Here is an 18207-nt window from a genome sequence, read left to right as displayed (position 1 = left end):
GGGGAATTTGTAAACCTGAAGTTAGAAGAGCATTAGTAAAATTCGAACAAAGCATGTGTAGCTGTTAAAACAACAACAACTAGTCCTGAAAAATATACGTTTATAAATCTGAAAGGGTTTTATAACCATTCCTTAAAGATCTACGTTTATAACTTTGATGGAGTTTTTCAAATATGCCCAAAAGTTCCACATATATAGCTTTGGTAGGTTTATAAATTATTTTCTTGAAATCCACGCTTAAAACTTCAAGTCTTTCAAAGTCTGTTACAAAGTCATTCAAGAAATATTTCTAAAACCCACGATTCTTACATCAATAGTCCTGAAAAAAATATTCTTAAATGGTCCATCGAAATTATTCTTAAAACCCAAGGTTATAACTTAAATAGGTTCTCAAAATATAACTTAAATAATATTTTTAAAAGTTCTTTAAAATATTCTTAAATGAGTAAAGAAAGGCTTAAAGTCGGTGGATACCCTACACCACTTTGAATATTTAGTAGAGCCACAACGAATAAACGTTTTTATAGGGAATTTACGAGAATTAAATCATTACAACTATGATCGTTTTTTTTAATGCGTACTATGGCTTTACAGCAGTTAAAATTTAAAGCCGAACAGAACTACTATATGGGAGATATATCCTCCCCTGAATCGATTTCTACTATATTTTACGGAGGCATTTGAATCTAAACCGATATTTATCAAAATCCATCCTATTTGAGCTGTTGTTAGAATTTTTAGGCACAGTAAACGTGAAATCGGATGAAGATATATATGGGAGCTATATTGAAATCTGAACCGATCTTTATAGAATTAAACAGAGGATTTCCATGATGAAGCTGATAGTTTGTACCAAATATTGTTGTTATGGAGAAAATTTTATGGGTGTGAGAGTCATAAATACAAAATCGGATGAAAAATATATATGGGACATATAGCTACATCTTAACCGATTTTTACCAAATTTTATACACTTTTTTCCAGAATGCATTCGTTGGTATGTGTCAAAATTAATTCAATTTGGGCTTATATTACAATAAACTTGAAATCGAGTAAAGATATATATGGGAGCTATATCTAAATCTGAACCGATCTCGATAAAATTTGGCTGTGGAATTTCTGAACAGTATTTGATATATTTCCCCGAATAACGTTGTCACGGAGTACATATTATGACTGTGGAGAACAAAAATAACAAATCGGATGAATAATATATATGGGAGCTATAGCCATATCGAAACCGATTTTCACAAAATTTTACATGCTTTTTTCTAGGCTCTACTTGCTCGTGTGTGCCGATTTCATATTGTTCGGGCAATAACTGCGACCTGTCCTTTGTTTACAAAACTGCATCGGTAAACGGACGGACATAAATAAATCGACTCAGAAAGTGATTTCATGCAGATAATCAAAAGGAACTATGGGTCTATCCCGATCTATTCCGATTACAAACAAATGCTCGAAGACATAATACCCTGACCACAGTGTGGTTCAAAAATTCCTCGGTTATAACCTTAAAATATAACTTAAATAACACTTCAAATATATTAAAACCCACTGTAATATATTCAAGATTCCACCAAGAATATTCCTTAAGGAATCCATGATTATACAAAAAAATCTTCAATAGTCCATTAAAAAATCAAAAATTGTCCTTCAATAGTTTTTCAAAAATATTCTTCAATAGTCCCTTAAAAATATGCTTAAATAGTCCTTTAAAAATATCACGATTATAGCTTTTATAGTTCTTTAATAATACTCTTCAACAGTCCTTCAAAAATATTCTTCAATAGTCCTTCAAAATTATTTTTAAATTGTCCTTTAAAAAATCCACTATTATAATTTTAATAGTCCTTTAATAATATTCTTCAATAGTCCTTCAAAAATATTCTTTAATAGTCCTTTAAAAATATCACGATTATAACTTTTATAGTCCTTCAAAAATATTCTTCAATAGTCCTTCAAAAATATTTTTCAAAACTCCTTAAAAAATGATCTTTAATAGTCCTTTAAAAATCCACGATTATAATTTTAATAGTCCTTTAATAATATTCTTCAATAGTCCTTCAAAAATATTCTTCAATAGTCCTTCAAAAATATTCTTTAATAGTCCTTTAAAAATATCACGATTATAACTTTTATAGTCCTTCAAAAATATTCTTCAATAGTCCTTCAAAATTATTTTTAAATTGTCCTTTAAAAAATCCACGATTATAGCTCCAATAGTCCTTTAGAAATATTCTTCAATAGTCCTTCAAAAATATTCTTCAAAACTCCTTCAAAAATATTCTTTAATAGTCCTTTAAAAATATCACGATTTTAACTTTTATAGTCCTTCAAATATATTCTTCAATAGTCCTTCAAAAATATTCTTAAATTGTCCTTTAAAAAATCCACGATTATAGCTCCAATAGTCCTTTAGAAATATTCTTCAATAGTCATTCAAAAATATTCTCCAATAGTCCTTCAAAAATATTTTTAAATAGTCCTTTAAAAATATCACGATTATAACTTTTATAGTCCTTCAAAAATATTCTTCAATAGTCCTTAAAAATATTCTTAAATGTACCTTTAAAAAATCCACGATTATAACTTCAATAGTCCTTTAGAAATATTCTTCAATAGTCATTCAAAAATATTCTCCAATAGTCCTTCAAAACTATTCTTCAACAGTCCTTCAAAAATATTCTTTAATAGTCCTTTAAAAATATCACGATTATAAGTTTTATAGTCCTTCAAAACTATTATTCAACAGTCCTTCAAAAATATTCTTCAATAGTCCTTCAAAACTATTCTGCGACAGTCCTTCAAAAATATTCTTAAATTGTCCTTTAAAAATCCACGATTATAATTTTAATAATCCTTTAATAATATTCTTCAATAGTCCTTCAAAAATATTCTTCAAAACTCCTTCAAAAATATTCGTTAATAGTCCTTTAAGAATATCACGATTATAACTTTTATAGTCCTTCAAAACTATACTTCAACAGTCCTTCAAAAATATTCTTCAATAGTCCTTAAAAAATATTCTTAAATATTCCTTTAAAATATTATTTAATAGCCCCTTCAAAAATTCCTAAATAGTCCTCCAAAAATATTCTTCAATAGTCTTTCAAAAATATTCTTAAATGCATCTTTAAATGATCCACGATTATAACTTTAGTAGCCCCTTTAAAATTTTACTAAATAGTTCTCCAAAAATATTCTTAAATGGACCTTTAAATGATCCAAATGATATAACTTTAGTAGTCCTTTAAAAATATTCTTCAAAAGTCCTTCAAAGATATTTTTGTTAATAGTTCTATAAAAATCCACGATTATAACTTTATAGTCATATTCATTGAAAAAAAAGTATTCTTGAATAGCTCTTTGAAAATCCATGATATAACTTTTTGTTCAGTAGTCCTTGAAAAATATTCCTCAATAGCCCCTAAAAAATTTTCTTAAATAGTCCCTTATCCATTTAAAAAATAGCCCTTTAAAGGGAAGAGATACAAAAATAAATTTCAAAACATATTCTTAAAAATCCACTATTCTAGCTCTATAGTCCTTCAATAGATATTAGAATATTTTTCTTATATATTTTAAATACTTTTTAACAACTTCTTACCACTTCCTTACTGCCCCACTCCCCAATGTTCGTTTGGAATTCGCAATGCTCCTACTTCCATCAGCATCATTGCATAAAATCGCCTCAAATCACATGCTGCATGCAGGAAATGTCATTCCATCTGCCTCTACTCTGTCATTTCTTGATGGAAGGCGTTAAAAAGCAATTGATTGCATTTTAAAACGAATGCTAACTTCAAGCATAGCATTGCTGTGGCCAAAACCCATATCCCAAAGATTTCCAACAATCAAATTTTTCTATTAATTAAAATGCCAACACGCACACTCCTCGCTTGCTCGCTCGCCATCCATCGTGCTATTCGTCAATTGTTCCGCATAGAGGCAAGAGCAGATCATTGTTAGTATAACATTTGGCAAATAGCTTAGAATTGATACAAGCCAGAGATTCTAAAGCTGTGGTGGCGGCGGCATGTCACGCCATTCGCCACCAAAGTAATTTGCATGCGGCAAACAGTCAGGCAACGGGCTGGATTTTGTGCATTATTCCAACACGAATTCGTTAGGAGGACCCATTGGAAGAAACAGACAGCGGAAAAGCCCCGCAAAAGATAAACACAAATCATGCCTGCTTTGTGCGTGACAAATGTTGTTTTGTAGTTGGGTTTTCACGAACGTAATTTTCCTTTTCGCAGCTCACAATTGAAATTGTGCCGAATGGTCTCCTGTGCCTGGTTTTCTGTTAGGGCGTTAACGGTGTTCGATTTTAAAATGCATTGAACTGCATGTTGCCACGATCTTGCTGCTGTTGTTTTTACCTTCATTACTTGGCACTCCATACTAATGGCTGGTGTCAATTTCAGAGTCAACAGGCCATAAAGCTGGACTCGGAGACTGATTTACAAGTTATAAGATTTTGTGTGTTTTGTTTGCAGTGGGGAAATAGTGATGTTGCATAGAGAAGTTGTATCCAACATGCGAGATAAACTTGATGAAATCATACATGTTGTATATCAAACACATGGTATAAAGTATTTATGATTTCTTCAAGTTTTTCAAAGTCATAATCTGGATTTTATTGACATTTTTGATGGATTATTATAAATATTTTCGAAGGACAGCTAAAGAAAATCTTTGAAAGATTTTTAAAGTTATCAGGGCCTATTAAATAATATTTTGACAGGACTACTTATGAATATGTTCCTTGGACTGTTAAAGCTATAATTGTGGATCTTAAGTCTATTTTTTAAAGGAACTACTAAAGAATATTTTTGAAGGACAATTAATGAACTTTTTCGACGGACTATTTAAAAATATTTGTGAAGGATCATTTAGCAATATTTTTCAAGGATTATAAAAGTTATAATCGTGGATTTTTTAAGGGGTTGTTAATGAATATTTTTGAATGAGTTTTTTTTTTTTAAATATTTTCTCTTAGGACTCTTTTATAAATATCTTTGAAGGACTATTTAAAAATATATTTGAAGGACTTTTTTGGATATTTTTCAATGACTATTAAAGTCATAATCTTATTTGATTAAACGACTATTAAAAATATTTTTGATGGCATATTTAAGAATATTTTTCTTAGGACTATCAAATGTATAATCATGGATTTAAAGGACTATTTAAGAATATTTTGCACTGGGTTAATTAGGATTATTTTATTTAAGTTAAAATCGTAGATTTTAAAAATATTTTTGAAGGACTTTATAAGAATATTTTTGAAGGCCTATTTAGGGATATATGTGAAGGACTATTTTTGAATATTTTCGAATCGTGGATTTTTAAAGAGCTATTAAAGAACATTTTTGAGGGAAAATTAAAGAATATTTTCGAAGAAGGAAGATTAAAGATACAATCGTGGATTTTTAAATAAATATTTAAGAATATCATTGCAAGACTGTTAAATTTATAATCGTGAATTATTCATAGGCCTATTAACGAGTGTTTTAAAGTGACAATTTAAGAATATTTTTCAAGGACTATTAAAGTTAAAATCGTAAATTTTTTTATAGACCATTGAAAATATTTTTGAAGGAATATTCAAGAATATTTTTATTATGACTATCAAATGTATAAACATGGATTCTTAGAATATTTCTGAATCACTATTAAAGAATATTTTTACAGGACTATTTAAGAATATTTTCACAGGACTAATAAGGAATATTTTCGAAGTACTATTTAAGTTATAATCGTAGAATTTAAAAATATTTTTAAAGGTATATTTAAGAATATTTTTAATATTTAAAAATATTTGCCAAGGACTATTAAATAAAATGTTTGAAGGACTATTTGAGGATATTTTTACAGGACTACTTAAGAATATTTTCGAAGGACTATTAAAGTTATAATAGTGGATTTTTTAAATGTCTATTAAAGATTATTTTTGAAGAAAATTATGGAATATTTTCGAAGAACTATTTGAGAATATTTTTTTCTTGGAACTAATGAATCATTTTTTTGAAGGAATGTTAAAAAAACAATCGTGGATTTTTAAAGGACTTTTTAAAAATGTATTCGAGGAAGCTTTTAGAAGAACGATTTAGAAAAATTTCAAAGGCTATTGAATATTGTCGTTGATTTTTTAACAGGCTATTGAAAATAGATTAGTATTTTTTCTTAGGACTATCAAATGACAAAGCCAGGACATAGAAGTCCAAAAGGTATATTCATAGAAGAGCAGCAGGTCTTCTTTAGAAGATAAAGAGTTATTCTCATAGAAGGATAAAAGATCTTCACATAAAAGACCGCGCTCACGTTTCGTGTTTTGTTTCACTGTCAAACATCCTCAGTTTGGAGTAGAATCGTATTAGAAACGAACAACGCTTGTAACTTATTGTTTTTTTTTTTTATCAAAATGCGTATGGTCAGCTCTTTTATCGCTCAATGGGGTCAATAAGCGGTATTATCAATTTTGGAGTGAAGATCAGCCAGAAGCATTGCAAAAGCTCCAATGCATCCACAAAACGTCACCGGTTTATGGACTGGTGACGTCATTAGATGCTGAGATTCGTAACGTAACTTTGAATGGTGAGCGCTACCGTGTGAAGATATCCAACTTTTTTTTGTCAAAAATGCAAGAGCATGACATGTGGTTTCAACAAGACGGAGCCACATGATGCACAGCAGACCTAAAAATGGGTCAGATTCGGAAAACCTTTTATTTCACGTTCAGGACCGGTGAATTTGCAGGCTACATCATGCGATTTAACGCCCTTATACTATTTTTTGTGGGGTTATGTTAAAGCTCATATCTATATAGACGATCCCGCTTCGATTGACGTATCGGACTATCAGTTCAAAATATATTTCAGTCATTTTTCGAATTTTTTCCTTAAGTTTTTAAAAAATAACCTTTAGACCACACTGTACTTATGTCTTTCCCTAGATATTCTGTTCATAGAAGATCTTTTTTTATACATTTTCTTATTTCTCAAAACGTTTCATTTTTCCCTTTAATAAAATTTTATTTTGCAAACACATCAACATTATATTGCGTGGCTAGCTGATACAACTCCAACATTTGATTGGCCAATTCGTAATCAACGATATCACCACCTCTATGCATGATATCCTGGAATACTTCCTCTCTAGTGGGTTTGGCGTTCAGCATTTGTTCACCCGACTGGCCATGGGGTTCGACCATTTCCAACAGGAATGCCGAAGTTATCAAAATACTATGGGGTAAAAATCGAATATATTCTCTGATCAAGGCATCCGGGCTGAAAAAACAAACAGAGATTTTTCTAGAACACATAAAATCGATTTTATTTTCAAATCTTACCTCAAATATTGTGGCAATGGTTGTTTGGCAAATTTTTCATAATTCTCTTTCAAATTTTGACAATAGGTTTTAAATATCTGATCGTAATTAGGTTGACGTATATCCGTAACGGTTGACAGGGCCAAGAAAAATGTCAAATCAAACATTGGCGAAGATACCCTTAACGTTTGTAAATCAAACATCATGATATCGAGGGGCGTGTTCTCCGAAATTCCTGCCCCTTTGCCATATTTGTAGGCCACATTATTACGCAAATAATCCCCATGGCAAAGGGTTATATAAGGCTCCTTGGGCTTAACCAGCTGCCGGCCATAGGCCATTGGTTGAGTTAATAATTCCCTAAAATTTTCCAAGAATTGTTCTGGTATCTCTTCGAAATATTCTTTTGCCCGTTGTATCACTCTCTCTAGGCCACATTCCAGTGTCATGGCCCATTTGTCTTGTACCTCGTCTCTGCCATACCGTGACTCCATTAATCCCTCAGTTAGTTGTGTAAATTGTTCTTTATTTGTATGGCTCATGGCAAAGCCAAGAGCATGAAATTTGGCCAAATATTTCACTGCCATAAGAGTGTGAGCGATGCAAAGGCCAAATTTATCTTCAGTAAGCTGCCAACCATTGGCGCCAAAATCTTCGGTTATAACAATGGCCGAGTTGTTGTTTAAAATGCCATAATAATAGCGTGCTGTATTGAGAGAAACTCCTCCGAATTTTTCCAGGGCTGGTATTATCTTTTCATAGGCCAAAATTTCATTGTTGAAGAGGGCTTTGAAACTAACCGCTTCGAATATTTGCTCCGGCATGGGTGGTGTTTTCTGAAACAGAGAATTTACGAGAGATCTTAAAAAAAAAAACAAGGTAAAAAGTATCAATCGATTTTGGATCTTGTGTTAATGGAAATATTAAGATGTACCAAGTCTGAATCGAATCGGATGTTAATATCGCTTTTTATTTTACTTTATTCAAAAGTTTGACCCCTTTGTGGGGGAGGTACCAGAAGGAGTGGTCCCATATATCCCATCTTCACAGCATATCTTGTGTTAGCTGAAATAATGGGATGTGTGAAATATGAAGAGAACCAGATGCTTATTTCGGATTATATAATCGTTTTGTTTATTCAAAACCTTGAGCCTTTGTGTGGGAGGTACCAGAAGAAATGCTCCTATCTCTACCATCTTTGTAACAGATCTTGTGTTGATGGAAATATTGAGATGTACCAAGTCTGAATCGAATCGGATGTTAATATCGCTTTTTATGAGCTTCATGGATATTCAAAATTTTGACACTTTGTGGGGGAGGTATAACAAGGAGTGGTCCGATATATCCCATCTTCACAGCAGATCTTGTGTTAGTAGAAATAAGAGAATGTGTGACAAATGAAAAGAACCGGAGGCTTATTTCGGATTTTATAATCGTTTTGTTTATTCAAAACTTTGAGCCTTTATGGGGGAGGTACCAGAAGGAATGTTCCGATCTCTACCATCTTTATAACAGATCCTGTGTTGATGGAAATCTTGAGATGTACCAAGTCTGAATGAAATCGGATGTTAATATCGCGTTTTATGATCTTCATGGATATTCAATATTTAGACACTTTTTGGGGAAGGGAGCAGAAGGAGTGATCCGATATATCCCATCTTTACACCAAACCTTGGTCAAAAAAAAAAAAAAAATATTGCGATGTGTGTAATTTGAAGACAATCCGACTCTTAAATCACACTTTATAAGAGTTATAATCATTTAAATTATTCACAATTTTTGGGGGTGATACTTGATGGTGTAGACCGATATTGTCCATTTTCGCACCTGACCTAGCACTGATGCAAATATAAGGATTCGCAAAGTTGGTAGAAAATCGGATTATCCTTTCTCTTTCTGTGTAGTAAATTATTTTCTTTGAAATTGTTGACATTTTGTGTAGGTATTAGAAGGAGTGAACCGATATTGCCCATCTCCGAACTCAATCTGAGTTTGATAATAATATTACAATATACGGAGTTTGGACCAAATAGGATACTCTCTTCGAGAGTTATCATGCCCACCAGCCAGAAAGTTAGACATACAGACGTACATCGCTAGATCGATTCCAAATGTCCTGAAATGGATTTGGTCCAAAGAGACCTAGGGTCTAGAATATTTGTTTCATTATTTTCAGGGTGAGATGAAAAAAAAAACAGCAACCAACTTCAGACTGCTGTCATTTCTAAGCCACTCGTCCGACAGCTGTTAAAATTATTCCAGTGACAACTCATTATATTGTTTACAAGCGTACAAAAGCATTTTGGTGAGAATTTTCCAGAAGAAAAGTTATTCGTGATGGAATTCAAGCGTGATAGTGTGATTTCTTTATATTTGGCTGGAACACCACAAGTGGCTATCGTTAGAACACTCAAGGATTTAAATGTGGATAAATCTTTTGTGTCTCGTACCATCGCTCGATACCGTGATACTGGTAGCGTAGCCCGACGTCAAGGAAGAGGACGGACGAAAACAGCAATATCAGCAGAAATGGTTCGAAAAGTAAAGAAACGACTTGATCGAAACCCGCGTCGCAGGGGCCGAAAAATGGCTGAACATATCGCAATATTCCATTCGGTAAATATTGAAAATTGAGCTCGGGTAAAGCCGTTGAAATTCCAAAAAGTGTAAGATCTTGCACCACAACAGAAAGAAAATAGACTCAAAAGAGCTAAAGAGTTGCATCGCTTGGCCGAAAGTGGTGAACTGCCGAATTTGGTTTTTTTTCCGATTAGAAAACATTTGTTGTCCAGCAGTTTGTAAACAAACAAAATGATCGTGTTTACTTGCCAAAGAGGTCAGCTGAAAATGTGCACCTTCGATGGACCTTCAGAACTCCAGTGCCGGCCATCGTGATGGTGTGGGCCTCCATAACAGCCAATGGTTGCTCTCCGCTCGTATTAATTGATCGTGGCGTCAGAATAAATGCCGAATATTATTGCGAAAAAATTCTGGAGGGTGTATTAAAGACTTGGACACGTAAACATTTTGGCTACAGACCTTGGACATTCCAACAGGACTCGGCACCATTGCACTCAGCACCCAAGAATGGTTTCCAAAATAGGTTCCTCTCCGGATACCAATCCGTTGGACTATTGTGTCTGGTGTATTTTGGAAAGCAAGGTTGGCACTAAAAAATACCGAAGTGTCGATCACCTCAAGCAAGCGCTGCGTCAGAAATGGCCCAAAATACCGCAGAGCAACATTCGGGTAGCGTGTGACGGTTTCATTGGCCGTTTGTAGGTCATAATTCATGCCAAAGGTGACCAATTCTAAAATTTGATGCTATTTCCGACATTTTTTTGCTTTCATTCAATAAAATTTATAAATGTAAAATTATAGCATTTGACTTTGTTGTAGTTTTTTTTTTTACCAGAAGATGTGTACCGATATTGCACCTTTCCGAACTCAATCTAAGTTTGATAATAATATTATGATATACCATGTTTGGACCAAATCGGATACACCCTCCGAGAGCTATTGTTTATGACAAATAATTTTGTAGAATATTTTGACTTGCTACGACCCTGTTTAAAGGAAGTTTTTAAGCATATTTTGCGAATAGGACCAAAAAGTTCCCCTTTTTGACTCCATCGAGGTCTAATTTTTTTTTGCCTAAATATCAGTAATTTTGCTGAAGATACTATACACCTAAAGTGAACCGATTCCAAGGAATCTTAATCGGAAAATTGCCAAAAATGTGGAAGATGGGGAATTGGCTGGCCCTCTCTATTTAGCCTACGTTTGAAGTGAATTTTTGAAGCGCGAATACATGTGTCTTCTAATTATTTCAGCATTACTTTCATAACCTACTGTTATTTTATTTTTTTGTATTTTTTTGTTTCCCAGTGTAATCTGCTCTTAAATTAATATTTTTAAACATAACCTAAATTTGAAAAAAAATATTTGAAAATCTTTCAAGTATTAGCACCAATTTTTTTAATTATTTATTTACAATATCACACTCACACACTCAAACAATATTAAACAGAAAAAACATCAACATTATGTTCCATTGAAAGGTCATATAACTCGCTGACTTGATGGGCCAACTCTCTGTCCACAAGTTCACCACCCTTAAACATGATTTCCTCAAATATTTCCTCATCTGTTGCTTCAGCATTTAGCATTTCTTCACTGGACAGACCTCGAGGTGACACCAAATCCAAAAGAAATGTTGAAGTTGTCAAAATGCTGTGTGGCAAAAAGGCAATGTATTCCTTGATCAGGGACTCATAGCTAAGAAATGGAAAACAATTACAGAGCTTCTCTTTTCCAGAAAATAAAAATATTATTGCAAACCTTAAAAATCCTGGTAAAGGCCTTTGGGCGAATTTTTCATAGCCCTCTTTGAGCTGCTGGCAATATGTTCCAAAAATGTCCTTGAAATATTTCTGGCGCACCTCAGCCAATGTTGATAGGGCCAAAAATATTGTTAAATCCAACATTGGCGATGATACCCTTAGGGTTTGCAAATCGAACATCATGATGTCAATAGGCTTGCCGGCATCATATTTATAGGCCACATTGTTGCGCAAATAATCACCATGGCACAAAGTCACAAACGGCTCCTTGGGCCTAACCAATTCCCGGCCATAGCGCATTGGTTTCATTAGGAGATTTTTTAATTTTTCAAGAAATTCTTGTGGAACATTGCGTTGAAATTCCTTGACACTTTTCACCGCTCGTTCCAAGCCATATCTCAATGTCAAAGCCCAACGGTAATGTATATCATCAGAGCCATAACGGGATTCTTGTAAATCTTTGGTGAGAGCTTGAAATGCCTGTTTATCTTTGTGTAGTAGGGCAAATCCAACGGCATGTAATCGCGCCAAATACTTCATGGCCAGTAACGTGTGATCCAACGATAGATTATATCTGGCCTTGGCAATTTGCCAACCTTTACTGCCAAAATCTTCGGTTATAACAATGGCTGAATTGCCTTGCAAGTGGCCAAAAAAGAATCGAGCTGTATTGAAATTTATGCCGGCAAATGCTTCCAAGTTTGGTATAATTTTTTCATAGGCAAGAATTTCATTGGAGAACAGCGCCTTAAAACTCACCGCATCGAATATTTCCTGGGGCATGGGTGGTGTTTTCTAGAATGATGAAATTTGAAATGCATTTTTTTAAATTGGAGGGGAAAGAGACGCCACAAAGGGTCAGGTGCGAAAATGGACAATATCCATCAAGTACCTCCCCCACAAAGGGCCAACATTTTGAATAATTACAACTCTTTTAAAATGTAATGTAAGAGCCCGATATTAACCCAAGGCCTGGTGTTATTATGGAATACATCGGTCCACTCCTTCTGGTACCTAATCCACAAATGGTTGAAATTTTCAAAAGAATATATTTTCTGCACAGAAAGGGAAGCTATAATCCAATAATTTTGCTCTAACTTTGCAAATCGTAATAGTTTCGTCAGTTCTAGGTCAGATGTAAAAATGGACAATATCGGTTCACTTCATCAAGTATCTCCCCCACAAAGGGTCAAAATTTTGAATAATTATAACTGTTATAAAATGTGATGTAAGAGTGCGATTATCTTCAAATTACACACATCAGAATATTTTTATTGATCCAAGGTATGGTGTGAAGATGGAATATATCGATCCTCTTCTTCTGGTATCTTCCCCACAAAGGGTCAACTATTGATGAAGCTCATTAGACACGAAAGTAACATCCGATTCAATCCAGACTTGGCACATCTCAATATTATTATCAACGCAAGATCTATTATTAATATTGTAGAGATCGAACCACTCCTTCTGGAACCTGCCCCACAAAGGGTTAACATTTTTAATAACCAAAAGTATCATAAAATCCGAAAAAAACACCCGGTTCTCCTCAAATTACACACATCACAATATTTCTATTAGCCCAACGTCTGGTGTGAAGATTGGATATATCGGTCTGCCCCTTCTGGGACCTCCCCTACATAGGGTCAACATTTTAAGTATCCATGAAGCCTCACCCACAAAGAGTCAGAATTTCCAATACCTGTCTTGCGAAACAAGTCATATAAAGTATAGGAACTTGTCGATATAGTCCAAACCTGGCACATTGTAATATTTACATATTTACGGCTTCGGAACCTCCCCAATAAAGGGTCAACAGTTTGAATAATCATAACTCAAGGCTGTAGGTATGCATCTGTCGGTAAAACCGACTGATTCTATTTTGCTTGTTTTTAGAATATTTGTACATCGGCGATTTTAAAGCTTTCTATACCCTCCACCATACTATGAAGGGTATATACTTTGTCATTCCGTTTGTAACTCCTCTTATATTCTTTATCAGCGTAAAATTCTAAGTCGATTTAGCAATGTTCGTCTGTCTGTCTGTCTGTTATCGTTCGAACGAATTCAGATAGAAGGCTAAAATTTTGCACACATGTTTATATTTCCAGTAGGCAGGTTAAGTTCGTAAATGGGCCATGTAGGGCCACGTCTTCGTATAGCCCCCATATAACGGTACCTCCCGATATTCGGTATTTTAATGATTTTAGGGACATTATTAACCGGAATTGTTTCAAATTTGGTATTTGAAATTCGAAAGGGATACTACAGCCTAAGACAGAAAATTGTCTGTGCAGGTCCACGTCTTCATATAGCCCCTATATAACGGTACCTCCCGATATCCCGTATTTTGATGATTTTAGCGACATTGTTCATCGGAATTGTTTCAAATTTGGTATTTGAAGTTCGTAACGGGTACTACAGCCTAAGACAGAAAATTGTCGGTGCAGGTCCACGTCTTCGTATAGCCCCCATATAACGGTACCTCCCTATATTCGGTATTTTGATGATTTTAGCGACATTATTTACTGGAATTGTTTGCTATTTGAAGTTCGTAATGAATACTACAGCCTAAGATAGAAAATTGTATGAGCAGGTCCATGTCTTCGTATAGCCCCCATATAACGGTACCTCCCTATATTCGGTATTTTGACGAGATTGAGGTGTCGTATTTGAACTTCGTAATGGATGCTACAGCCTTTGACAGAAGTTGTCTATGCTGGTCCAGGTCTTCGCACAGCTCCGATATAACGGTACCTCCATATATACGACATTTTAATGATTTTAGCTACATTATTCACCGTATATTTCAACTTATCGGATTTGAATATGGTAATGGCTTATGACAAACAATGCATATGCAGGTCCACATCTTGTAGACGCCAATAAAACGGCTATATTCTGTGTTTTTAAAATTTAAACAGAATTTTTTAAGGATTTTATTTTTTGAAAATTTCCAAATTCATTCCAAATGGTGGAGGGTATTCAAAGTTCGGCCCGGCTGAACTTACTGCTTTTTAACTTGTTTATTCTAAAACACTGACTTTGAAATTTTCGGTACTGAAGTCGAATTTTGTCTTCTATGATAATTTGAAAAACATTTATTTGAAGAAAAGACAAATTTCAGTTTTTTTTTCAATTTCAATATTTTTGTTATTTCAACCCTTTGTGCGCCGACTGCATCTATTGATGGAAATTGCCAAGTCATTGCACGGTTTTGTAAATACATCAGCTACCTCTTCAAAACAAAAGTATATTGTTTGTTTATATAGCAATTTGTTGTCTGGGTAAAGCAAATAATATTATCAAAAAAAATCATAGCTGTAATAGCTTGACAATGTTGGACTGCTTATCAGAAAAACGCTGACCAACAAACTACAAAACAAATCATTTCAAACAAAGATTTATCAAAACAAATTAGAATTTCAAAACTAATTATTGAATTAGACTATATGAAAGATGGCAGCAATTGAATGTGGATCCTATACCCCATCCTCAAACTTTTCTCAAAAATCAATTTTCAAAACTACAACATCATCCAAAACTTTGATTTAACAATGCCGGCTCATTGGGAAATTTTCTAAATCATTAAATTTAATTAACAGTACAATAACATGCAAAACACATTCATTCGAAACATCTGTATATAGGTATGTATATGTGGTGGCATGCCTTACCTTAACAAACAATTTCAGTTCCTCTGCTGCACCCTTATATTCGTAAGCGATGCGAGCCCGATAACATTGTGTCAACATGAAAGCTTCTTGGGCGCCAATAAATTCCACACTTATATCGGTTACTTGGAACTTATCCACATCCATAGCGGTGTCATCTTTATTACGAATTTTACCATTCTTAACTAGTTCCGGTATTATTTGATTTTTTAACCACTTCGCTTCTGCATCAGCAGAACTTGAATATTGTGGCGACGACATTTCCAAAGCTTAGGGTTTTTTCGTTTTCAGTAAAATACTTTGTGTAATTAAAGATAATTTAAAATAAAATACGTGACTGTTGTTTTTTGTGACTAGCGCAAAGTGATCTCCTCTCACAACGATTGTGTCGACTGGCTGACGTTAGAACTGCAACTGAATGACGATCTATGAAATGCATTTCGTTTTCTCTAAGCGCTGTGAAGAGTAGTCATTACAAAAAAAAAAAAAATATGAGATAAACACGATAAAGAGATTAGGGGTATTCACTGATAAGAATGTCTAAAAATTAAATTTTGAGTACATGTGTAGATAGATTTGGATGCTGGAAGTCATGAGATGTTCACATGCATCAATTTGTTTTTGAAGATACTCAATTTGCAATCTTATCCAGTAGAAAATGTCAATTCACTTTAAAAGTATGTATACAAGTTTTGAAGTCGATCTAGCGATGTCCGTTCGTCCCTATGTCCGTCTGTCTGACTGGTGAGCACGATAACTATCGAGGGGAGTATACGATTTACTCCAAACTTGGTACATTGTAATATTATTATCAAACTTAGATCGAGTTCGGAGATGGGCAATTTCTGACCACTCCTACTGGTACCTTCCCCACAAAAGTTCAAAATTTTCGAAAAATATTTTACTGTACAAAAGGAGAATGGATAATCCAAATTTTCTCCAACTTTGCAAATCATAATATTTGCATCAGTGCTAAGTCAGGTGTGAAAATGGACAATATCGGTCCACTCCATCAAGTACCTCCCCCACAACGGGTTAAAGTTTTGATAATTATAACTCTTATAAAAGGCGAGGTACGAATCCGATTACACACATCACAATATTTCTATTAACCCAAGGTCTGGTCTGAAGATGGTATATATCGGTCCACTCCTTCTGGTTCCTCCCCCACAAAGAGTCAAAATTTTGAATATACATGAAGCTCATAAGACTCGAAATCAACATATGATTCCATTCAAACTCGGCACATCTCAATATTTCCATCAACGCAAGATCTGTTATAAAAATGGTAGAGATCGGACCATATCTTCTATTATCTCTCCCACCAAGGGTAAAAGTGTGAATAACCAAAACGAATATAAAATCCGAAATAAACATCCTGTAATCTTTATATTTTAGACATCCCATTATTTCTATTAACCCAAGGTCTGGTTTGAAGATGGTATATATCGGTCCACTTCTTCTTGTTCCTCCCCCACAAAGAGTTAACATTTTGAATATCCGTGAAGCTCAAAAAACACGAAATTAGCATCCGATTCCTTTCAGACTTGGCATATCACAATATTTCCATCAATACAAAATCTGTTGCAAAGATGTTAGAGATCGAACCATATCTTCTTTTATCTCTCCCACCAAGGGTCAAAGCTTGAATAAGCAAAACGATTATAATATCTGAAATAAATATCCGGTTCTCTTCATATTTTACACATCCCATTATTTCCACTAACACAAGATCTGCTGTAAAGATGGGATATATCGGTCCACTCCTTATGGCTCCTCCTCCACAAAGAGTCAAAATTTTGAATATCCTTGAAGCTCATTTTACGCATAATTAACATCCGATTCCATTCAAAATTGGCACAACTCAGTATTTCCATCAACACAAGATCTGTAATAAAGAGATCGGACCATTCCTCCTGGTTTTGAATAACCAAAACGATTATAAAATCCGAAATAAGCATCCAGTCCTTTTCATACTTCACACATCCCATTATCTCTACTAACTCAAGATCTGCTACAAAGATGGGATATATCAGTCAACTCCTTCTGGCCCACCCCCCACAAAAAAGGCAAACATTTTCAAAGAAAATAATTTTCCTCATAAAAAAGGAAAATCATCATCCAATTTTATTCTAACCTTGAAGGCGCGATAATGGACATTATCGTCCCATTACTTCTGATACCTCCCCCACAAAGGCCAAAATTTCGAATATTCATAATTTTTATAAAATATGAAATAAGAGTCCCATAGTCTTCAAATTTCGCACAACCCAAAAAAATTCTACCAACATAAGCTATGGAATAAAAAACATCCCCCACAAGTCACATTACAGCCGACTCTTCTGATACCTTCCCCAAAAGGAGTCGAAATTTTGAACAATTAGAAATGTCAGCGATTTTCTTCAAAGATGGTGCATCTCAATATTTCTATCAACAAAAAACCTAATGTAAATATGACATATGTCGGACCACTTTTTCTGGTAACTCACCCACAAAAGTTCAGCAATTTTACACATCTCATGTAAGGTGAAGAGTGTAGTCTATATACTTCAAACCTTGTACCTCGCAATATTTATATTAGTCTTAGGTCAGATGCAAAAAGAACCATATTGAGCCACTCCATCGGCACCTCCCTAGAGTTATTATTTTGAATATCATGTCAAAATATACGGGCATAGACTGAGGGTGTACATCTATCAGCAAAACCGACTGATACTTCGTAATTAGTTTTTTTTTTGTTTTCAGATATTAAAAGCCCTCGAAAATGTCGGTTTCATTTAGCTAAAAATTAAAATTTTTCTGTTCCGGAATTTATTTGAACTGTATTTCCATTGAATACCCCTAAAAATAGAGATAA

The 18207-nt window shown here is 34.0% G+C and overlaps 2 protein-coding genes across 3 annotated transcripts in view; one reads left to right on the top strand and one right to left on the bottom strand.

Moving 5' to 3' along the window:
• Positions 1-18207, top strand: part of LOC101895295 (RING-type E3 ubiquitin-protein ligase PPIL2) — a 77089-nt gene that overhangs the window by 15905 nt on the left and 42977 nt on the right. The window lies entirely within an intron of this gene.
• On the bottom strand, positions 7000-15760 carry LOC101894017 (uncharacterized). Of its 2 annotated transcripts, none has more exons than XM_020034588.2 (3): positions 15354-15760; positions 7358-8172; positions 7000-7295 (listed from the first exon to the last, which is right to left on the bottom strand). In XM_020034588.2, the coding sequence occupies exons 1-3, from the start codon at positions 15609-15611 to the stop codon at positions 7040-7042; spliced, it is 1329 nt and encodes a 442-aa protein (XP_019890147.1). In that variant the 5' UTR covers positions 15612-15760; the 3' UTR covers positions 7000-7039. The 2 variants fall into 2 exon arrangements, with proteins under 2 accessions (XP_019890147.1, XP_005177472.1); XM_005177415.4 differs by lacking the exons at positions 7000-7295; positions 7358-8172 and adding exons at positions 11289-11614; positions 11678-12474.

The sequence above is a fragment of the Musca domestica genome, unplaced genomic scaffold (genome assembly GCF_030504385.1).
Source record: "Musca domestica strain aabys unplaced genomic scaffold, Musca_domestica.polishedcontigs.V.1.1 8, whole genome shotgun sequence".
Lineage (NCBI taxonomy): Eukaryota > Metazoa > Arthropoda > Insecta > Diptera > Muscidae > Musca > Musca domestica.
The sequence above is the reverse complement of the archived record's forward strand: the minus strand, read 5'-3'. Positions and strand labels throughout refer to the sequence as shown.

What these genes read in the sequence shown, in the direction of transcription:
- LOC101894017 (XM_020034588.2), bottom strand. Translation starts at nt 15,611, where the DNA reads ATGTCGTCGCCACAATATTCAAGTTCTGCTGATGCAGAAGCGAAGTGG. An exon ending in AACTGAAATTGTTTGTTAAG is followed by an intron (nt 8,173 to 15,353) that starts GTAAGGCATGCC and finishes TCTCTGTTTCAG; the next exon opens with AAAACACCACCCATGCCGGA. An exon ending in CCATTGCCACAATATTTGAG is followed by an intron (nt 7,296 to 7,357) that starts GTAAGATTTGAA and finishes TTGTTTTTTCAG; the next exon opens with CCCGGATGCCTTGATCAGAG.